At 44.4% G+C, this 22,650-nt stretch overlaps 1 protein-coding gene across 2 annotated transcripts in view; it reads left to right on the forward strand.

Moving 5' to 3' along the window:
* Positions 1-6,058: 6,058 nt before the first annotated feature.
* LOC115143074 (protein bicaudal D homolog 2-like) overlaps positions 6,059-22,650 on the forward strand; it is a 29,432-nt gene continuing 12,840 nt past the window's right edge. Inside the window, exons 1-2 of one of the 2 annotated variants that reach the window (XM_065003124.1) lie at positions 6,059-6,576; positions 21,135-21,347. In XM_065003124.1, coding sequence (XP_064859196.1) covers positions 6,337-6,576; positions 21,135-21,347 — 453 coding nt within the window. In that variant the 5' untranslated portion in view covers positions 6,059-6,336. The remainder of the gene's footprint in view (positions 6,577-21,134; positions 21,348-22,650) is intronic. The other variant, XM_029683106.2, reaches the window with a different exon arrangement.

Consider the following 22,650-nt stretch of genomic DNA (forward strand, 5'->3'; position numbering starts at 1 on the left):
TTGTCTTAACCTCTCTTTTGTTTAAGCACCTCCATAGCACTTTGTCATCACCTGTGAGTATTGTTTTTGGTTATGGTGTTTGTGTTTGTTTGCTGGTGGGAAAAGGGGAAACCAAGACAAGTCGCCCATGGGCATACACTACCCGTAGGTGAACTTTGTTAAATACACTAGTTAGAACTGGGCGGACCACCAACTGTATTTTTGGTTAGTTAGTTAGCTGTTGTTAAAGTAGGCTAGTCTAGCTTAGGGGTGTTTTTGAATACTTATTGTTTCTTTTCTTGGGTCCAGCTCAGCCCCTTTTCCTGCTCCCCCCATTACCGTGTGTTTATAAATAAACCTAGAGTTTGACGGTAGATTTCTGTTGTCGTGGTTATTTCGTGCACACTTTTACTTTGTCACAATAATAATTTGCATGAGTTATGTTACGGGTCTCATTACCATCCCCCCTAGACTGTCGGGCCAAAAGGGATTCGTAACAACCAGTATCAGAACTTTAAGGAGGAGATGATACGGGTTTTTGATCGTTCAGTTTTTGGGAAAGAAGCTTCCAGGGCCCTGTCTTCCCTATGTCAAGGTAATCGATCCATAACGGACTACTCTATAGAGTTTCGCACTCTTGCTGCCTCGAGTGACTGGAACGAGCCGGCGTTGCTCGCTCGTTTTCTGGAGGGTCTCCACGCGGAGGTAAAGGATGAGATTCTCTCCCGGGAGGTTCCTTCCAGCGTGGATTCTTTGATTGAACTCGCTATTCGCATAGAACGACGGGTAGATCTTCGTCACCGAGCTCGTGGAAGAGAGCTCGCGTTATCCGTTTCCCCCCTCTCCACATCACTACCATCTTCCTCCACTGGCTCAAGTGCTGAGCCCATGCAGCTGGGGGGTATTCACATCTCGACTAAGGAGAGGGAACGGAGAATCACCAACCGCCTCTGTCTCTATTGCGGTTCCGCTGGTCATTTTGTCATTTCATGTCCAGTAAAAGCCAGAGCTCATCAGTAAGCGGAGGGCTACTGGTGAGCGCTACTACTCAGGTCTCTCCTTCAAGATCCTGTACTACCTTGTCGGTCCATCTACGCTGGACCGGTTCGGCAGCTTCCTGCAGTGCTTTGATAGACTCTGGGGCGGAGGGCTGTTTTATGGACGAAGCCTGGGCTCGGTAACATGACATTCCTCTCAGACAGTTAGGGGAGCCCACGGCCATGTTTGCCTTGGATGGTAGTCCTCTCCCCAGGATTCAGCGTGAAACGCTACCTTTAACCCTCACTGTCTCTGGTAATCATAGCGAAACCATTTCTTTTTTGATTTTTCGTTCACCTTTTACACCTGTTGTTTTGGGCCATCCCTGGCTAGTGTGTCATAATCCTTCTATTAATTGGTCTAGTAACTCTATCCTCTCCTGGAACGTCTCTTGTCATGTGAAGTGTTTAATGTCTGCTATTCCACCTGTTTCTTCTGCCCCCTCTTCACAGGAGGAGCCTGGTGATTTGACAGGGGTGCCGGAGGAATATCATGATCTGCGCACGGTCTTCAGTCGGTCCAGGGCCACCTCCCTTCCTCCTCACCGGTCGTATGATTGTAGTATTGATCTCCTTCCGGGTACCACTCCCCCGGGGTAGACTATACTCTCTGTCGGCTCCCGAACGTAAGGCTCTCGAAGATTATTTGTCTGTAGCTCTCGACGCCGGTACCGTAGTCCCTTCCTCCTCTCCCGCCGGAGCGGGTTTTTTTGTTAAGAAAAAGGACGGGACCCTGCGCCCCTGCGTGGATTATCGAGGGCTGAATGACATAACGGTTAAGAATCGTTATCCGCTTCCCCTTATGTCTTCAGCCTTCGAGATCCTGCAGGGAGCCAGGTTTTTCACTAAGTTGGACCTTCGTAACGCTTACCATCTCGTGCGCATCAGGGAGGGGACGAGTGGAAAACGGCGTTTAACACTCCGTTAGGGCACTTTGAATACCGGGTTCTGCCGTTTGGTCTCGCTAACGCTCCAGCTGTCTTTCAGGCATTAGTGAATGATGTACTGAGAGACATGCTGAACATCTTTGTTTTCGTTTACCTTGACGATATCCTGATTTTTTCACCGTCACTCCAGATTCATGTTCAGCACGTTCGACGTGTCCTCCAGCGCCTTTTAGAGAATTGTCTTTATGTGAAGGCTGAGAAGTGCGCTTTTCATGTCTCCTCCGTCACATTTCTCGGTTCTGTTATTTCCGCTGAAGGCATTCAGATGGATCCCGCTAAGGTCCAAGCTGTCAGCGATTGGCCCGTCCCTAAGTCACGTGTCGAGCTGCAGCGCTTTCTCGGTTTCGCGAATTTCTATCGTCGTTTCATTCGTAATTTCGGTCAGGTGGCAGCTCCTCTCACAGCCCTTACTTCTGTCAAGACATGCTTTAAGTGGTCCGTTTCCGCCCAGGGAGCTTTTGATCTCCTCAAGAAGCGTTTTACATCCGCTCCTATCCTTGTTACACCTGACGTCTCTAGACAGTTCATTGTCGAGGTTGACGCGTCAGAGGTGGGCGTGGGAGCCATTCTGTCCCAGCGCTCCCATTCTGACGATAAGGTCCACCCTTGCGCGTATTTTTCTCATCGCCTGTCGCCGTCAGAACGTAACTATGATGTGGGAAACCGCGAACTGCTCGCCATCCGCTTAGCCCTAGGCGAATGGCGACAGTGGTTGGAGGGGGCGACCGTTCCTTTTGTCGTTTGGACTGACCATAAGAACCTTGAGTACATCCGTTCTGCCAAACGACTTAATGCGCGTCAAGCTCGTTGGGCGCTGTTTTTCGCTCGTTTCGAGTTCGTTATTTCTTATCGTCCGGGGCTCAAAGAACACCAAGCCTGATGCTTTATCCCGTCTCTTCAGTTCTTCAGTAGCCTCCACCGACCCCGAGGGGATTCTCCCTGAGGGGCGTGTTGTCGGGTTGACTGTCTGGGGAATTGAGAGGCAGGTCAAGCAAGCACTCACTCACACTCCGTCGCCGCGCGCTTGTCCTAGGAACCTTCTTTTCGTTCCCGTTCCTACTCGTCTGGCCGTTCTTCAGTGGGCTCACTCTGCCAAGTTAGCCGGCCACCCCGGCGTTCGGGGTACGCTTGCTTCTATTCGCCAGCGTTTTTGGTGGCCCACTCAGGAGCGTGACACGCGTCGTTTCGTGGCTGCTTGTTCGGACTGCGCGCAGACTAAGTCCGGTAACTCTCCTCCTGCCGGCCGTCTCAGACCGCTTTCCATTCCCTCTCGACCGTGGTCTCACATCGCCTTAGACTTTATTACCGGTCTGCCTTCGTCAGCGGGGAAGACTGTTATTCTAACGGTTGTCGATAGGTTCTCTAAGGCGGCTCATTTTATTCCCCTCGCTAAGCTTCCTTCTGCTAAAGAGACGGCACAAATCATCATTGAGAATGTTTTCAGAATTCATGGCCTTCCGTCAGACGCCGTTTCGGACAGGGGTCCGCAATTCACGTCTCAATTTTGGAGGAGTTTTGCCGTTTGATTGGGGCTTCCGTCAGTCTCTCTTCCGGTTTTCACCCCCAGTCTAACGGTCAAGCAGAACGGGCCAATCAGACTATTGGTCGCATCTTACGCAGTCTTTCCTTTCGAAACCCTGCGTCTTGGGCAGAACAGCTCCCTGGGCAGAATACGCTCACAACTCGCTTCCTTCGTCTGCGACCGGGCTATCTCCTTTTCAGAGTAGCCTCGGGTACCAGCCTCCTCTGTTCTCGTCCCAGCTCGCCGAGTCCAGCGTCCCCTCCGCTCAGGCTTTTGTCCAACGTTGTGAGCGCACCTGGAAGAGGGTCAGGTCTGCACTTTGCCGTTATAGGGCGCAGACTGTGAGAGCCGCTAATAAGCGTAGGACTAAGAGTCCTAGGTATTGTCGCGGTCAGAGAGTATGGCTCTCCACTCGTAACCTTCCCCTTATGACAGCTTCTCGCAAATTGACCCCGCGGTTCATTGGTCCGTTCCGTATTTCTCAGGTCGTTAATCCTGTCGCAGTGCGATTTCTTCTTCCGCGACATCTTCGTCGCGTCCACCCGGTCTTCCATGTCTCCTGTGTCAAGCCTTTTCTTCGCGCCCCGTTCGTCTCCCCCCGTCCTTGTCGAGGGCGCACCTATCTACAGGGTCCGGAAAATTATGGACATGCGTCCTCGGGGCCGTGGTCATCAGTACCTAGTGGATTGGGAGGGGTACGGTCCTGAGGAAAGGAGTTGGGTTCCATCTCGGGACGTGCTGGACCGTTCGCTGATCGATGATTTCCTCCGTTGCCGCCAGGTTTCCTCCTCGAGTGCGCCAGGAGGCACTCGGTGAGTGGGGGGGTACTGTTATGTCTTGTCCCTGTGCTTTCTCTTCTCTTTGTTTCCCCCTGCTGGTCGTATTAGGTTACTTTCTCTCTCTCTATCTCGCTCTCTCTCTATCGTTCCGTTCCTGCTCCCAGCTGTTCCTCATTCTCCTAACGACCTCATTTACTCTCTCACACCTGTCCCCTCTTTTGCCCTCTGATTAAGTCTCTATTTCTCTCTCTGTTTCTGCTTCTGTCCTTGTCGGATTCTTGTTTGCTTTGCCCTTGTCCCGTCCTGTCGTAATCTGCCTCTTCATCAGATGCTGCGTGTGAGCAGGTGTCTCTGTCCTCTACGGCCCGCGCCTACCCGGAGGGACCAGCAGTCTGTTGCCGCCAGCCCTGCTATTCTCCTCTACTACTAGAAGGGGGACTCTCCTGTAAAGATAGAGGATTTATGTTTTCCCTGTTTGGACATTAAAAGACTGTTTCTGTTAAATCGCTTTTGGGTCCTCACTCACCTGCATAACACTATGAGGCTCTGACAGTTGGCTTCTGTAAACCCTTTTAGGAGCCGGTGGAACCTATGTGTGCATGGGCTGTCGTGGGCCTCCTAGTTTGGTACCCTCTGAGCTGGCTTGGGGCGTGATTGTATGTCACCATAGTATGTTATACCGAGTGACCGACTGAAAGGGAATGTACAGTTATGAATATAACTGCTGTTCCCTGAAGGAGGGAACGAAGTATAACATATTTTTGCCTCACGCGGACAGGGGGTTTGGGCTTGCTGAAGAGTGGTACTGAATTGAGGAATGGATGCTAGCCCTGGTATTATAACCAGGAAGGCGGGGCTTCCGAAGGCGGGCTCTGCATCCATTGGGACGATGTGCATCGTTACAGTTTGCTTCAGCTGAAAAAGATTGGTTATGGACTCCCCATAGTATGTTATACCTTGTTTCCTCCTTCATGGAACAGTAGTTATGTTCATAACTGTACGTTCCAGAGCAACCTCTTCAGGCAGCCTTCAAAAGGAGAGCCCATGGTCTATGTCCATCTACATGGAACTCCTGAGGGGACACACCCTAGCGCTGTTATGTTTCATTGGCCCTGTCTGTCTAGTGCCATTCTACAGTCACCTGAACTCCCGTAACTGACCGCAGACAGAACTCCACCACTCTTTTGAACACCACCACATACTGAACCCCAGTAACCGACCACAAAAACAAACTCAATCATTATTTTTAATTAGTATATAAATCATCTCAAAATCATAATCTTGCCCTATGTCCTGTGGGAAATTACTCATGCTTACTTTTTTGCACTGAGCTCTTTAATGCTATGATGTTCTGATGATGATATAACAATACAGAGAAGTAATTCTCTAGTAAGTACTGTAGCAGCAGAATAATTTAGTGTGAGTCGTCAGGCACGTACAGATGGGCTTTCACACAGATGAACCACATTGCACTTGTAATAACTCGATCATAACTGTACTGCAGCATCGTTTTTAAATCCCTAGATGGCAGTCTTGTTAAAGAATCCGTGTTTCAGGGGACTGTGGGCCTGTAGGGGTTACCATTGACAGTAGGGTTTTACCATATGTTTCTTCCATAGACCGAGTTTAAGCGCTTTACGGCGCATCAACTCCCGAATGACCATGGTAGTTGAAGTCCATATGCTAAACAGTGGGCGTAGTCTTTCATCCAATCATAATGGAAAAAAAACTACATCTCCCATGGCACACAATTGTAGACCTGAAACGCACCGTATTCCAAATCGACGATCTCCGTTAAGTTCATTTCCTCAGTGGCATGACGTAGGTGGGGGAGGAAGATAGGGATCGACTATGGAACGAGCTGAAGATGCAACCTTATAACGGTACCGGCTGATAGATAGCTGAACTCTTTGTTCACATCAAAAAAAGTGGAGGACCCGACGAGACAGACAAAAACACAGACATGCAGTTCAAATACAGAAGGCACTGATTTATTTTTATAGGATATTTTTCTGTGCTTCTTCAAGGGCTGGGTCCGTTATCGCTGTTGTTGGCGGAACCGGCTGGCCAAGATGTCTGTGGAAGAACAGGAATATCCCGAGGCGACTCTGGTGGCAGAGGCCGGGCCGCAGTGGTTTCGGGCGGAATTAGAGCGCCTATCCCGGGAGCTGAGCGAGACGACTCATGAGAAGATCCAGGCGGCGGAATACGGGCTGGCGGTGCTCGAAGAGAAGCAACAGCTCAAACAGCGTTATGACGAGTTGGAGACCGAGTTCGAGACTGTTCGGCATGAACTCGACCAACTGAAGGAGGTAGAGTGAGGTCACAACATTCCATTGCTGCAAATGTGTCCAATTTACTGTCAAAGCGCGCATGTATTGTAACCGTTAACGGATACATTGTTTCTAACAAAGAGCAAATTAGGCACGTAGCTTACGTTTCTCATTCGATTCAGCCAGTGCTATGTTGCTTTGTTTCGAAAGTTTTTAATTAAATTCAGCTGTGATGTTGTTATAACCTAATCATAAACACTTTAAAGCCCACCCAGAATGCTCTCTGAACGATTGAATACGTTTGCTTGTTGACTCAAGTGGTTAACAAACAACACAAAGTTGTATTAGAAGTTTCTTAGCCTACTTTGATAACAACATTAAAGTTGGCCTAGTGTGATAAAAGACAACGTTCAAAAAGACAGAACACTAACTTTAGGCAAGAGGGCAGATGTTTTCTGATGTATACAAACATACATGTGAAATGTGTGTCAAAATGTTATGTGTCAAAATATGGGTGCTATTTGAATATCTTTGTTAAAGTTATCATCTCTGCTTGACATTTATCAGCAGCAGGCTTCACAAGTCCCAACATGCTGTTGGTGTGACAGTGGAAATTGTTCTGGTGAAAGCAGTAAGTACTATATTTAAGCTAGTCAGGCCCATTCTGGCTCTGTCTCTGCTAGATAAGGGTTTCTCTCCCTCTGGCTTCTCAAATGGGAGAGAACAGCAACCAGGTTGTTTGTTGTTTTTGATCAGCTCTGCCCTTTATGCTGTAGCCTTTCTTCAGAGAGACAATGGCCTCTATCTTGTGGACATATGTGTTACAGAAGAATCCTGTTGCAGTTGCTCCCTGCTTCATAGGAGCTAATACCCATTGTTAAACAGGGCTGTACTCAATTGCCTCAATAACTAAATTGAGTCATTATGTCTCTTGTGAGTCCAGAGGCCTTTCTAGGTCCAGCCCATATCCTTACAACGTTTAAGGGGATTTTAGTTACCCTGAAGCATGTGAATCCCTCTCAATCGCTTGCAGTATACTGAAGTAAACAGTTAGACTATGTCTTATATCTAAGAAAGAACATTCTCGCAGAATTCTGACTATGGTGCTCTAGCAGAATGACAGCAAGTTCAGCCACACAACACAACTGGCTATCATGCTAACTTCACTAGCATTGTTTATGTTTACCTGATTATTTCTGTCTCTATCAAGAATAGCTAGTTTCTGTTGTCATTCATTTCAAGCATATTGATGGTAAATCCACTCCACTGAGCTCAGCCTCACTTTTGAACTTCATTGTGTGAGAGACAAAGAGGGGGAATGAAAGGACATGAGTTCCCAGGCCAAGCATCAAGCATATGTGTCCCTTGTACGGTGCCTTCAGAAAGTATTCATACCACTTGAATTCAAAATTGATTAAATATATTATTTTCTCACCCATCTACACACAATACCCCATAATGACAAAGTGAAAATATGTTATACAAAAATATCTCATTCACATACTGTAAATACTCACACCCCTGAGTCTTGTAGAAGCACCTTTGGCAGTGATTACAGCTGTGAGTCTTCAAGCTCAGTAACATGTTCAGGTCTGGCCATGGATTTTCAAGTAGATTTAAGTCAAACTTGTAACTCAGCAACTCAGGAACATTCACTGTCTTCTTGGTAAGCACCTCCAGTTTACGTTCGGCCTTGTGTTTAGGTTATTGTCTTGTTGAAAGATTAATTTTTCTCCCAATGTCTGGTGGAAAGCAGACTGAACCAGAGTTTCCTCTAGGATTTTGCCTGTGCTTAGCTCCATTCCATAATTTGTTTTCATAAACAAACTCCCCAGTTCTTAAAGATTACAAGCATACCCATAACATGCCTAGTGGTTAGAGCGACCGAAAGGTTGCTAGATCGTTCTGCCCCTGAACAAGGCAGTTAACCCACTGTTCCTAGGCCATTGTAAATAAGAATTTGTTCTTTACTGACTTGCCTAGTTAAATAAAAACACAAAATAAAACACGATTCAGCCACCACTATGCTTGAAAATATGGAGAGTTGTACTCAGTAATGTGTTGTATTGGATTTGCCCCAAACATAACACTTTTGTATTCCGGAAAAAAAGTTGCTTTGCCACTGTAAGGGGTGCGTAACTGGTGGCAGGGAAGTCAGACGCAGGAGAGCAGAACTTGGTAATAGCCCGAGCAGTTTAATAGCAAAACCCACGGCATAAAAATAACAAGACATTTGGGTACAAAAACCTGTCGCACACCAATCAACACGTGCACGTGCACAAGCACTTACAATAAACAATCCCACACAAAGACATGGGGGGAATAGTGGGTTAAATACACAACAAATGATTGAGGGAATTGAAACCAGTTGTGAGGAAAAACAAGACAAAACACATGGAAAATGAAAAGTGGATCAATGATGGCTAGAAGACCGGCGACGCCGGGCGCCGCCTGAACAAGGAGAGGACCCGACTTTGGCGGAAGTCGTGACGGTCACATTTTTTTGCAGTATTACTTTAGTGCCTTGTTGAAAACAGGGTGACATTTTGTAAAAAGACAATTCTGTACAGGCTTTCTTCTTTTCACTCTGTCAATTAGGTTAATATTCTGGAGTGACTACAATGTTGTTCATCCATCCTCAGTTTTCTCCTATCACAGCCATTAACCTCTTTAAAGGTTTTAAAGTCACCATTGGCCTCATGGTGAAATCCCTGAGTGCTTTCCTTAATCTCCAGCAACGGAGTTAGGAAGGATGCCTGTATCTTTGTAGTGACCGGGTGTATTGATGTGCCATCCAAAGTGTAATTGATAACTTCACGATGCTCAAAGTAATATTCACTGTCCAATTTTTTTTTTTTTTTTACCCATCTACCAATCGGTGCCCTTCTTTGCAAGGCATTTGAAAACATCCCTGGTCTTTTTGGTTGAATCCGTTTTTGAAATTCATTGCTCGAAATGGCTTTACAGTGTGAGGTACAGAGATAAGGTAGTCATTCACAAATCATGTTAAACACAATTATTGCACACAGAGTGAGTCTGGGGGTGAATACTTAGGAGTTGAATACTTAATTATTGACTCAAGACATTTCAGCTTTTCATATTGTATTAACTTATAAACATTTCTAAAACATAATTCCACTTTGACATTATGGGGTATTGTGTGTAGGTCAGTGATAAAAAAAATCTAAGGCTGTAACACAATAAAATGTGGAAAAAGTAAATGGGTGTGAATACTTTCTGAAGGCACTGTATTGTATTGTATTGTATCCTTTTACACACACACACACACACACACACACACACACACACACACACACACACACACACACACACACACACACACACACACACACACACACACACACACACACACACACACACACAACCTCTATCACTCCAGTATCCCTGCTCGTTGTAAATGTGGTGTTGGAACTGACCCTGAATATAGCTCTCGTGTTCTTATTTTTATTTCTTGTGTGTTTTTGTTCTACCTTGTGTTATTTTAGTACTACATTGATATTGATTACTGTATTGTTGGGTTTTGAGCAGGCAAGAAAGGCATTTCATGTGCATGTGATATTAAAACTTGAAACACAGAGCCACACACAGCCATACACAGCCACACACAGCCACACACAGCCACAGGACACCTATGTTATTTCTCATAGAGACACTTAATTGATTGGGTCAGTCATTGTTTGGATCAGTCATTGTTTGGATCAGTCGTTATTTGGTTCAGTTATTGTTTGGGTAATCCATTCAACTGTATGGCACCGACGGATAGGGCTGCCGTGTTTCTAGCTCTTAGGAAACTTTGCGGTAGTTTGTTTTTTTATGTGTTATTTTTTACATTATTATCCCAGAAAATGTTTGGTGTTATTACATTCAGCCCTAGAGAACTTTTGGATATCAGAGCTGCGGTAACTCACCAGCATTACCAGCATTACAACCAGGAAAATTACTTTCCCGAATTGGATCCTTTGTTTGTACCCCCCAGGGCAATTGAACTGATTCCAGAGGCTGAGCCAAAACACCACCGGTGGAAAGAGGTACTCGGAGCGGTCTTCTAGTCCGACTCAGGAGGCGCGCACACCACCCACCGCTTCCGAATATATTACTTGCAAAAGTTCAGTCTCTGGATAATAAAGTTGATGAGTTCAGGGCGAGGATTTCCTTCCAAAGAGACATCAGGGATTGTAACATACTCTGTTTCACAGAAACGTGGCTCTCTCGGGATATACTGTCTGAGTCCGTACAGCCAGTTGGGTTCTCAATTCATTGCGCAGACAGGAATAAATACCTCTCCGAGAAGAAGAAGGGCGGGGGTGTATGTTTCATGATTAACTACTCATGGTGTGATGGTGATAACATACAGGAACGCTCAAAACTGAAAGCGCGAACCATCATATTTAACCATGGCAAGGTGACTGGGAATATGGCCAAATACAAACAGTGTAGTTATTCCCTCCGCAAGGCAATCGAACAGGCAAAACGTCAGTATAGAGACAAAGTGGAGTCGCAATTCAACAGCTCAGACACGAGACGTATGTGGCAGGGTTAACAGACAATCACGGACTACAAAGGGAAAACCAGACATGTCACGGATACCAGCGTCTTGTTTCCGGGACAAGCTAAACACCTTCTTCGACTGCTTTGAGTATAACACCGTCAATCTGGGTCCTGGACTTCCTGACGTGCCGCCCCCAGGTGGTGAAGGTAGGAAACCAAACCTTCACTTCGCTGATCCTCAAAACACTGGGGCCCCAAGAGGATGCGTGCTCAGCCCCCTCCTGTACTCCATGTTCACCCTTGACTGCGTGGCCATGCACGCTTCCAACTCAATCATCAAGTTTGCAGACAACACAACAGTAGTAGGCCTGATTACCAACAATAACGAGACAGCCTACAGGGAGGAGGTGAGGGGCCTGGGAGTGTGGTGGCAGGAAAATAACCTCTCACCCATTGTCAAAAAACTAAGGAGCTGATCGTGGACTTCAGGTAACAGCAGAGGGAGCACTCTTCTATTTAGAATCGACTGGACCACAGTGGACTAGGTGAAAAGCATCAAGTTCCTCGGCGTACTCATCACTGATGATCTGAAATGGTCCACTCACACAGACAGTGTGGTGAAGAAGAAGCAAACAATGCCTCTTCAACCTCAGGAGGCTGAATAAATTTGTCTTGGCACCTAAAACCCTCACAAACTTTTACAGATGCACAACTGATAGCATCCTGTCAGGCTGACTGTCGATGCAGTTGCCTGGTACGGCAAATGCACCGCCTGCAACCGCATGGCTCTCCAGAGGGTGGTGCGGTCTGCTCAACGCATCACTGGGGGCAAACTAACTGCCCTCCAGGACACCTACAGCACCCGATGTCACAGGAAGGCCAAAAAGATAATCAAGGACAACAACCACCCGATCCACTGCCTGTTCACCCCGCCATCATCCAGAAGGTGAGGTCAGTACATGTGCATCAAAGCTGGGACCGAGAGACTGAAAAACAGCTTCTATCTCAAGGCCATCAGACTGTTAAATATCCATCACTAGCACATTAGAGGTTGCTGCCCTATATACATAGACTTGAAATCACTGGCCACTTTAAAAATGGAACCCTAGTCACTTTAATAAGGTTTACATATTTTGCATTACTCATCTCATATGTAGAACTGTATTCTAACCTATTCTACTGTATCGCTCTGACATTGCTTGTCCAAATATTTATACGTTCTTAATTCCATTCCTTTACTTTAGATTTGTGTGTATTGTGTGTATTGTTGTCAAATTCTTTGATATTACTTGTTAGATATTACTGCACCGTTGGAGCTAGAAACACAAGCATTTTGCTACACCCGCAATACCATCTGCTGAGCACGGGTATGTGACAAATAAAATTTGATTTAATTGATAATATTTTGTAAACAGTCCTAAGAAAGGTCTAAATCTCCCGCTGGGTTCTAAGATGTTCACCCCTATCTCTCTCTGAGGAAGGTTTATGGACTGGACCTAGGAGTATTGCGTGTTCGGAAACCCGGAAGTTGAGTTATTTGCGTAGAGCTCCTTATTGGTTCATTCTAGTAATTTAAGTGAAAAACTCAGAGCTCAACTAGTTTCCAAGTCGGACATTTCAGAGTTTCCTAGTTCCCACTAGCATGTGAACACTGCATATGCTCAGAGCAGGGGGGGACTAAGACTTGGGGGACAAGTAGTATCATTGAGAAAGGATATATTTTTCTCCTCAGTAACTAGGACCAGCATCAGAGAGTATTGGGCCAAAAATTAAACTCATATCTCTACTGATTAAACTACATTAGAATGAAAATATATGTATTTATTCAGATAGCCCTACTTTTGGTGTTTGTAAAAACAGACATAGGAGTTTGAGAAAGAGATAGAGAGAGAGGCATCAGATGGGATAGGTATAACCAAGGCAAGCTAGTAGGCTCACCACATTCCTGTTATACACATTCTCACACTAACACCCTCTTATTCATGGAATGCCCAGGTCAGCAAAACCTTAGCTTAGTTAACACAGTAATTACATGTTTATTTGCTGACCTTTACGTGAACCTCTTACAGTACATCCGTGTGGGATTGTCTGTTCCTGTGAAGCCGACGTCACACGCACGCAGACACATGCACACACACACACACTGAGCGCTTGTTACGTACGTGGACATGGGGTCAGACAGAGGCTTAGACACAGGTGGAGGTAGTTAACACTAAGCTCCTCATGTCTCCGACGGGTCTCCCGCCTCGCTTCAACTCTACTGCGCAAAACACACTTCAGGAACTATTAGACAGTGCAAAAACAGGCCTAGGGTTCGTCCAACCAGAATTTCTGGAAAACCTGGGAGTTTTGGGAAAGTTACTTTTGCAACCCTACCAGAAACTATGGGACAGTGCAACAACAGTCCTCTAATCAATGACAATCCTTTAATGTTTATATGTATTTCCATTAGGCCCTATTCTTTAATCAATGATCACATATCTGATCTGGAGTCCATCACATGACATGTCAGAGAGTGTCCAAAGTATAAAGCAACACAGGAGTGACATGCTGTAGATATGTTCTCAAGAGCAGGCGATTGTATGAAAATTACTGTCTGTATTTTGTCCACTGAAGGCATGTGGCCTATAATTATGTGAAAGTCTGTATTGTAATTATGACTTATAGTTCACTACAGTTTAACAACAGTGTTGTCACAGTTCCTCAGTGAGAGGGGGCTGTATAAAGTAGCACTGTTTGTTCAGTAAGGCCTCTTCTGTTGATCTGTACATTTTGTGGTACCCTTCCCCTTAGGAACAATTGTAATTTGTATTAGGTTATTGAATTAGAATGTAATATTTGTTTATGTTTAATGCACAAATGGAATAATTTAATTCATAATTTGAACTTGTATGTCATTATTTGAAACGGAAATGAATGCAAATGGCATTTTTCTGTTTTTGTGACACTCCCTTCTAATGCAGCCTGTGATCATCATAGATGGGAACAGACTCCAGGGAAAAGCTCATAGCCAAAACGGTTCAAATGCTAGAGCCAAATTCATAGGAAGAAAATAAATTCAACATGCAATATTGGCTTCAGAAACCTGCTGGCTTCAGAAGTTTCTGTTTACCACAGTGAATGTTTGATTCTATCTGTTCTCCTATACCTTTCCTGTCAGGAAAAGGACCAGGATGTTGTCTCTGGTTTTCAATCTAAATTGAAAGAACTCAATTTGAAAACTGAATCTGTATGTATTTTAGAAGTTGAATATAGGAAACTTTGGTAACACTTTACTTGACACCCAGCGTCATAACACGTTATGACACTGTCATAACCATGTCATAACCATGTCATAATGTCATAACCATGTCATAATATGTCATAACGGCTGACATAACTTGTCAAAACCTGTAATAATATGGTCAAAACACTGTCATGATACATATATTTAGACCTGTTGTGACATATAATGCATTATTTCATGGCTGTTTATGACACCAACATAAGAGTGTCAAAACCCACAAAACCTACCACACAAGGCAGAACATTCCATGACACCATAGCCTACTTGTCAACAGTAAGTTTGTTATATTTTCTGAAACTGACCATATTAAATTATCATTGTAATTGCACACAAAGTTATATCAGACATGCAGCTACCCCAATGTACTTGACTAGGATGAATGCAAGAGCAGATTTCAGGAGCAGGGCAAGAACCCTCTTTTTGACTGATGATTGACATAAGGGCATATACAGTACATGATAGGCCTATCTGGCTTATGTGATTATGATGGTCATAATACTTATTGACAGTGTCAAAGTGTATTTTCTTAGTCCAAGTAAAGTGACACAGGATGGTCATAATGCTTCATGACAGTGTCAAAGTGTATTGTCTTAGTCCAAGTAAATTGACACAGGGTGGTCATAATGCTTCATGACAGAGTCAAAGTGTATTTTCTTAGTCCAAGTAAAGTGACACAGGGTGGTCATAATGCTTCACGACGGTGTCAAAGTGTATTTTCTTAGTCCAAGTAAAGTGACACAGGGTGGTCATAATGCTTCATGACAGTGTCAAAGTGTATTTTCTTAGTCCAAGTAAAGTGACACAGGGTGGTCATAATGCTTCATGACAGTGTCAAAGTGTATTTTCTTAGTCCAAGTAAAGTGACATAGGGTGGTCATAATGCTTCATGACAGTGTCAAAGTGTATTTTCTTAGTCCAAGTAAATTGACACAGGGTGGTCATAATGCTTCATGACAGTGTCAAAGTGTATTTTCTTAGTCCAAGTAAAGTGACACAGGGTGGTCATAATGCTTCATGACAGTGTCAAAGTGTATTTTCTTAGTCCAAGTAAAGTGACACAGGGTGGTCATAATGCTTCATGACAGTGACAGTGTCATGAAGTGTATTTTCCTTTATTTAAAATAAGATGGGGAAAAACATGACTGTGAAGAATGAATTACAACAACAACAAAGGACATAAGAAACCAATTTTCAAACAAAAGGAAACTTATGTTCAGTTGAAGTCGGAAGTTTACATACATTTAGGTTGGAGTCATTAAAACTTGTTTTTCAACCACTCCACAAATTTCTTGTTAACAAACTGGCAAGTCGGTTAGTAGATCTACTTTGTGCATGACACAAGTCATTTTCTAACAATTGTTTACGGACAGATTATTTCACTTATAATTCACTGTATCATAATTCCAGTTCAAGTTTACATACACTAAGTTGACTGTGCCTTTAAAGAGCTTGGAAAATTCCAGAAAATGGTGTCATGGCTTTAGAAGCTTCTGATAGGCTAATTGACATAATTTGAGTCAACTGGAGGTGTACCTGTGGATGTATTTCGAGGCCTACCTTCAAACTAGTTGCTTGACATCATGGGAGAATCAAAAGAAATCAGTCAAACCCTCAGATTACATTTTTTAGACCTCTGGTTCATCCTTGGGAGCAATTTCCAAATGCCTGAACGTACCACGTTCATCTGTACAAACAATAGTACGCAAGTATAAACACCATGGGACCACGCAGCCGTCATACCGCTCAGGAATTAGACGCGTTCTGTCTTCTAGAGATGAACGTACTTTGGTGCAAAAAGTGCAAATCAATCCCAGAACAACAGCAAAGGACCTTGTGAAGATGCTGGAGGAAACAGGTACAAAAGTATCTATATCCACAGTAAAACGAGTCCTATATCGACATAACCTGAAAGGCCGCTCAGCAAGGAAGAAGGCACTGCTCCAAAACTGCCATAAAAAAGCCACACTACTGTTTGCAACTGCACATGGGGACAAAGATCGTTCCTTTTGGAGAAATGTCCTCTGGTCTGATGAAACAAAAATAGAACTGTTTGGCCATAATGACCATCGTTATGTTTGGAGGAAAAAGTGGGAGGCTTGAAAGCAGAAGAACACCATTCCAACCGTGAAGTATGGGGGTGGCAGCATCATGTTGTGGGGGTGCTTTGCTGCAGGAGGGACTGATGCACTTCACAAAATAGATGGCATCATGAGGAAGGAAAATGATGTGGATATATTGAAGCAACATCTCAAGACATTGAAGCTTGGTCGCAAATTGGTCTTCCAAATGGACAATGACCCCAAGCATACTTCCAAAGTTGTGGCAAAATGGCTTAAGGACAACAAAATCAAGGTATTGGAGTGGCGATCACAAAGGAATAACCTCAATCCTATAGACAGTTTGTGAGCATAACTGAAAAAGCGTGTGTGAGCAAGGAGGCCTACAAACCTGACTCAGTTACACCAGCTCTGTCCGAAGGAATGGGCCAAAATTCACCCAACTTATTGTGGTAAGCTTGTGGAAGGCTACCCGAAACATTTGACCCAAGTTAAACTATTTAAAGGGAATGCTACCATATACTTATTGAGTGTATGTAAACTTCTGACCCACTGAGAATGTGATGAAAGAAATAAAAGCTGAAGTAAATCATTCTCTCTACTATTATTTTGACATTTGACATTCTTCAAATAAAGTGGTGATCCTAACTGACCTAAGACAGGAACTTTTTAATAGGATTAAGTGTCAGGAATTGTGAAAAACTGAGTTTAGAGGTATTTGGCTAAGGTGTATGTAAGCTTCCGAATTCAACTGCTGCCACCACCATGCTTCACTGTAGGGATGGTGTCAGGTTTCCTCCAGATGTGACGATTGACATTCAGGCCAAAGAGTTCAATCTTGGTTTCATCAGAACAGAGCATCTTGTTTCTCATGGTCTGAGAGTCTTCAAAGTGCCTTTTGGCAAACTTCAAGCGGGCTATTATGTGCCTTTTACTGAGGAGTGGCTTCCGTCTACTCTACCATAAACCTGTTTTCGCTTTGTCATTATGGGGTATTGTGTGTAGATTGATGAGATGTATTTATTTTTTAAATCTATTTTAGAATAAGGCTGTAACGTAACAAAAATGTGGGAAAAGTCAAGGGTTCTGAATACTTTCCGAAGGCACTGTAAGCAGCACGTGAGTTTCAAGTTTGAGGAAGATAATTTTCACCATAAAATTACATGCGTAATCACAATTGTGGTCACTTTTCCTGCTAATGGAACATTCGTCCTTATAGCCTACTGCCATGTGCGCATTGCTGCGTTTATAATGTGAAGAAAAGGCCTAATTATTTATCAACATTTTAAGCTAAATGTTCTGATCTGTTGCGTCAGCCATATTGTGTAAAATGTTTTATTTGATTTGTTTCTTGCACAGAATAGGTCAACTTTTGTACTATGGGGGATAGTAAATTGATATAGGGAAGTGCTTTTGCTGTTCATTAGGCCTTCACACCTTGTTGGCTGACGAAAAGTAATTATGGACAGTTCTTCCAATATGTTCAATATGCACCTCGGAATTGGCTAAGGCCACGCGCAGTTGCGTCCTCTGTGACTGTCTTCACTTGTAGCCTGTGAGAAAGACCCAATCACGTGAACAAGAGCCATGTGAGTGAGAGGCGTATCAGATTGCGCAGCACTCAGGGAGAAGGGCACAACGCAGCACTCCGGGCCGCAAAAGGCATGGATTATTTTAGGGTGCATTACGGCCACAAAGGGGATGCCGCTGTGAAATTCGAGGCATTATCAAGTGATTGTCAAATTGGGAAGGAGAAACTATTGAAGTGTGTACAGCCTGCACAACAACAAAAAACAATTAGAGATCATGCCTTTCAAGCAACTTTTTTCAAATGATCATTATGGTCTCATCCTGCTGCCTTAGAGTGTATTAAAATTCAAAACATATAGCCCAATGTTTGTAAAACAACTAAAGTTACATTAATAACTCTAAATTAAGAATATAGGAATACCTATTATTTTGTTAACTGCTCAACACAGAATAGCCGCATGTGCGGGCTCCCTCAAATCCTTTGTATTCTTTATACGTTATACTATTAAATAATGCCACAGAATTCTTAGCAAATCCTGTCTGCTAAATGAACTAGTGTAGCCATTTTACGTAGCCACATCAGGACCTAACATAAGGACAAATCAGAGTATGCTATTATTTTCTTAAGAAATAGACTACATTTTCTTCATATCATGCTTCTTTAGACCTGTCTAAAATAAATAATGGATTTATTGTGAAGGTGTAGGCTATATTACATGGATTTATTAGACTTTTTAAAATGTAGATGTTCCAAGGGTCTGCCTCAGTGGCTTGTAGGAAGCCAGGAGATGCAAAATGTGTTATGTTAATTAACGGTCAATTACCGTGAGACCGACAGTTATTTGCTTGACAATCACATTTCGTGACTGCCACAGCCCTAGTCATGACACTGTTATGGCAAGTTATCTCAGCTGTTATGACATATTATGACATAGTTATGACCGTGTCATAACATATTAAAACAGCCAAAAACAGGAAGCAAATTTGAATCTCTAAATAGATTCATTTAAATGCATCTAGCTATACGTTCAAGGATGAAAAATAAGACGTACAACTAGCTTAGCAGTTCACCTTTCAACCTATCATTTCCTAACATAATTAGTTTCAATTTTGAAGATGTTTTCTAAAACAATTGAGCTAGAATTACTATTTCAGCTCACTAGCATTGTCACCTCCAGATTGTGAAGGCAGAGCTTTTGGTGTTAATGACATGCTATCTATCAAGAAGTTCGAAGATAGCTGTTGTTGATTGCAAGCACTGCATCCACATTATGGTACAATCAGTGGTGGGAAAAGTACCCAATTGTCATACCTGAGTAAAAGTAAAGATAACTTAATAGAGAATTACTCAAGTAAAAGTGAAAGTACCCCAGTAAAATAAAATGTGAGTAAAAGTCTAAAAGTATTTGGTTTTAAATATACTTAACTATCTAAAGTAAATGTAATTACTAAGCTATACATACGTATGTATCAAAAATAGAAGTATAAATAATGTAATATTCCTTATATTATATTAACGAACCCTGACAGCAGATAGCCAGGGGCACAACCCAACACAGACATAATTTACAAACAAGGCATATGTATTTAGTAAGTCCGCCAGACCAAGGCAGTAGGGATGACCAGGTATGTTCTCTTGATAAGTGTGTGAATTGGACCATTGTCCTATCCTGCTAAGCATTAAAAATGTAACGAGTACTTTTGGGTGTCAGGGAAAATGTATGGAGTTAAAAGTATATTAAAAGTTGTCAAAAATATAAATAGTAAAGTAGAGATACCCCCCAAAATATTTGTAATAAAGTACTTTACACCACTGGGTACAATTGATGGATAAGGAGGGATTGCTTTGGTAATGTTCTCCAGTCCTGTGAACAGTATCGTCAGCTGGCCAGACAGAGAGGGAAGGTAGTGCTGTACTGTACTGTACTGTGTGGTCGCTGGCAAGAGAGCCACTGATATGTGCTATATTAGACCCAGGGTCACTATGGGTGCAGTGGCTAATTAGATGACCCAGATGGGCAGCTGCCAGAAAAGCAACTGGACTCTAGTCTCTTGAATCACCACCCAGTCATTCAGCCCTGCTGCTGCTGTGTACTGTACTGTAGGTTAGACAAGTTGGCCACTACAGATTCTGCTCAGCTTATGAAGCAGCTGTCAGGTAGCAGTCTTTTGAACAGCCCTGCTCTAAGTGAACCATTCTGTAATTATGACTCCGTCCAGATCTCTCAGTTTCTGAGTGGGCTCCTCCTTGTTGGGAATTGAATATGCACACAGAACGGTGATGTAGCAGTGATGTATAAAATGTAATAATACATGTCACCGTGTCAGAGAGAGAGAGATCTGGCTGAGTCAGTCGAAACAGAGCACCCACCAAAATATTTCCCTTCAAGGGGGGAGAGAGAGAAACATTTTGGTGGGTGCTCTCTTGTGACTGACAGCCATATCCAGCACTGCCTATCTGCCCCCCCAGGCCTCTATTAGTAATGGAACATTTGCCTTGTCAGAATGTAGCAATGCCTCAGTGCTCCAACTAGCAACATTTTGTCATTGCGTCAGCCACACTGACATGCCGGTTTATTACAGGGTGCAGAGAATTAAAGGTTAGATGGACACAAGCGAGGCAGGAGAAGAACCCTGGGTTTTTGGACTGTTCTGCTCCAGAATCCTGTTACATCATCAGTTGGCACAGAGTGTTCCTGGCTATGTCCCAAATGGCACCCCTTTCTCTATATAGAGCCCTATGGGCCCTCATCAAAAGTAGTGCGTTTTATAGGGAATAGGGTGCCATTTGGGACAAAGACCCTGTGATGCAGACTGAATGTTTTATAAGCCCAGGGGTCAACTGTCTGTGGGAATCTCACATTGATCTGTTCAAGCCATTTAAACTGTTGTTTTGTTTACCCTTACTGGTTAATGATATCTGGTTTATCATACTAAATGTCTGTCTTAATCCTACATGTATCATATGTATTATTTATTATTATGACTATACTGTCTATTATGGTATTATGACTCTCAACCTGGCATGATGCTCACAACTGTTCACAACGGTTCTTCCCCAATGTTGTACTCATATCACTGTTCAATCCTGGTACTAATCCATGTCTGGGTATGCTTCTCCTCTCTTCTCCCCAGGCGTCCAGCCAGGCCTACTCCCCACATGGGAAGGTGTTCAGTCCTGGTACTAATGTATGTGTCTCCCTTCCTCTCCCCAGGCATTCGGCCAGGCCTACTCCACCCATAGGAAGGTGGCTGCAGATGGGGAGAGCAGGGAGGAGTCACTAATGCTGGAGTCAGCCAGTAAGGAGGCCCAATACCAGCAGATGGTCCTGGAGCTGCAGAACGAGCTGCGGTTGGCCAGGACTGCCCTCACCAGCAACCAATCAGAGAATGAGCGCCTGGCCTCCGTTGCCCTGGAGATGAGAGAGGTGAGCTGGAGGGTGGAGGACCTGCCCAAAACACAAACATGGTCAATGTGGAGAGTTCAAATCTCAATGTGCAAAGATTTGTGTATCTCACCAATCTGACGAAGAGGACCTAAACCGCTCAGTCTGTAATGATGAAGTAAAACAGGGACAATGGGACAGAGAAAGAGTGTCAGAGCTAATGGGATAGTGGGACAGAGCGAGAGCGTGTCAGAGCTAATGGGATAGTGGGACAGAGCGAGAGCGTGTCAGAGCTAATGGGATAGTGGGACAGAGCGAGAGCGTGTCAGAGCTAATGGGATAGTGGGACAGAGCGAGAGCGTGTCAGAGCTAATGGGATAGTGGGACAGAGCGAGAGCGTGTCAGAGCTAATGGGATAGTGGGACAGAGCGAGAGCGTGTCAGAGCTAATGGGATAGTGGGACAGAGCGAGAGCGTGTCAGAGCTAATGGGATAGTGGGACAGAGCGAGAGCGTGTCAGAGCTAATGGGATAGTGGGACAGAGCGAGAGCGTGTCAGAGCTAATGGGATAGTGGGACAGAGCGAGAGCGAGTCAGAGCTAATGGGATAGTGGGACAGAGCGAGAGCGAGTCAGAGCTAATGGGATAGTGGGACAGAGCGAGAGCGTGTCAGAGCTAATGGGATAGCGGGACAGAGTGAGAGCAGGTCAGAGCTAATGGGATAGTGGGACAGAGCGAGAGCGTGTCAGAGCTAATGGGATAGCGGGACAGAGCGAGAGCGTGTCAGAGCTAATGGGATAGTGGGACAGAGCGAGAGCGTGTCAGAGGATAATGGGATAGCGAGAGCGGGACAGAGCGAGAGCGAGTCAGAGCTAATGGGATATGGGACAGAGGGATAGCTAATGGGATAGTGGGACAGAGCGAGAGCGTGTCAGAGCTAATGGGATAGTGGGACAGAGAGCGTGTCAGAGCTAATGGGATAGTGGGACAGAGCGAGAGCGTGTCAGAGCTAATGGGATAGTGGGACAGAGCGAGAGCGTGTCAGAGCTAATGGGATAGTGGGACAGAGCGAGAGCGTGTCAGAGCTAATGGGATAGTGGGACAGAGCGAGAGCGTGTCAGAGCTAATGGGATAGTGGGACAGAGCGAGAGCGTGTCAGAGCTAATGGGATAGTGGGACAGAGCGAGAGCGTGTCAGAGCTAATGGGATAGCGGGACAGAGTGAGAGCAGGTCAGAGCTAATGGGATAGTGGGACAGAGCGAGAGCGTGTCAGAGCTAATGGGATAGCGGGACAGAGCGAGAGCGTGTCAGAGCTAATGGGATAGTGGGACAGAGCGAGAGCGTGTC

The sequence above is a fragment of the Oncorhynchus nerka genome, linkage group LG2 (assembly GCF_034236695.1).
Source record: "Oncorhynchus nerka isolate Pitt River linkage group LG2, Oner_Uvic_2.0, whole genome shotgun sequence".
Taxonomy (NCBI): Eukaryota; Metazoa; Chordata; class Actinopteri; order Salmoniformes; family Salmonidae; genus Oncorhynchus; species Oncorhynchus nerka.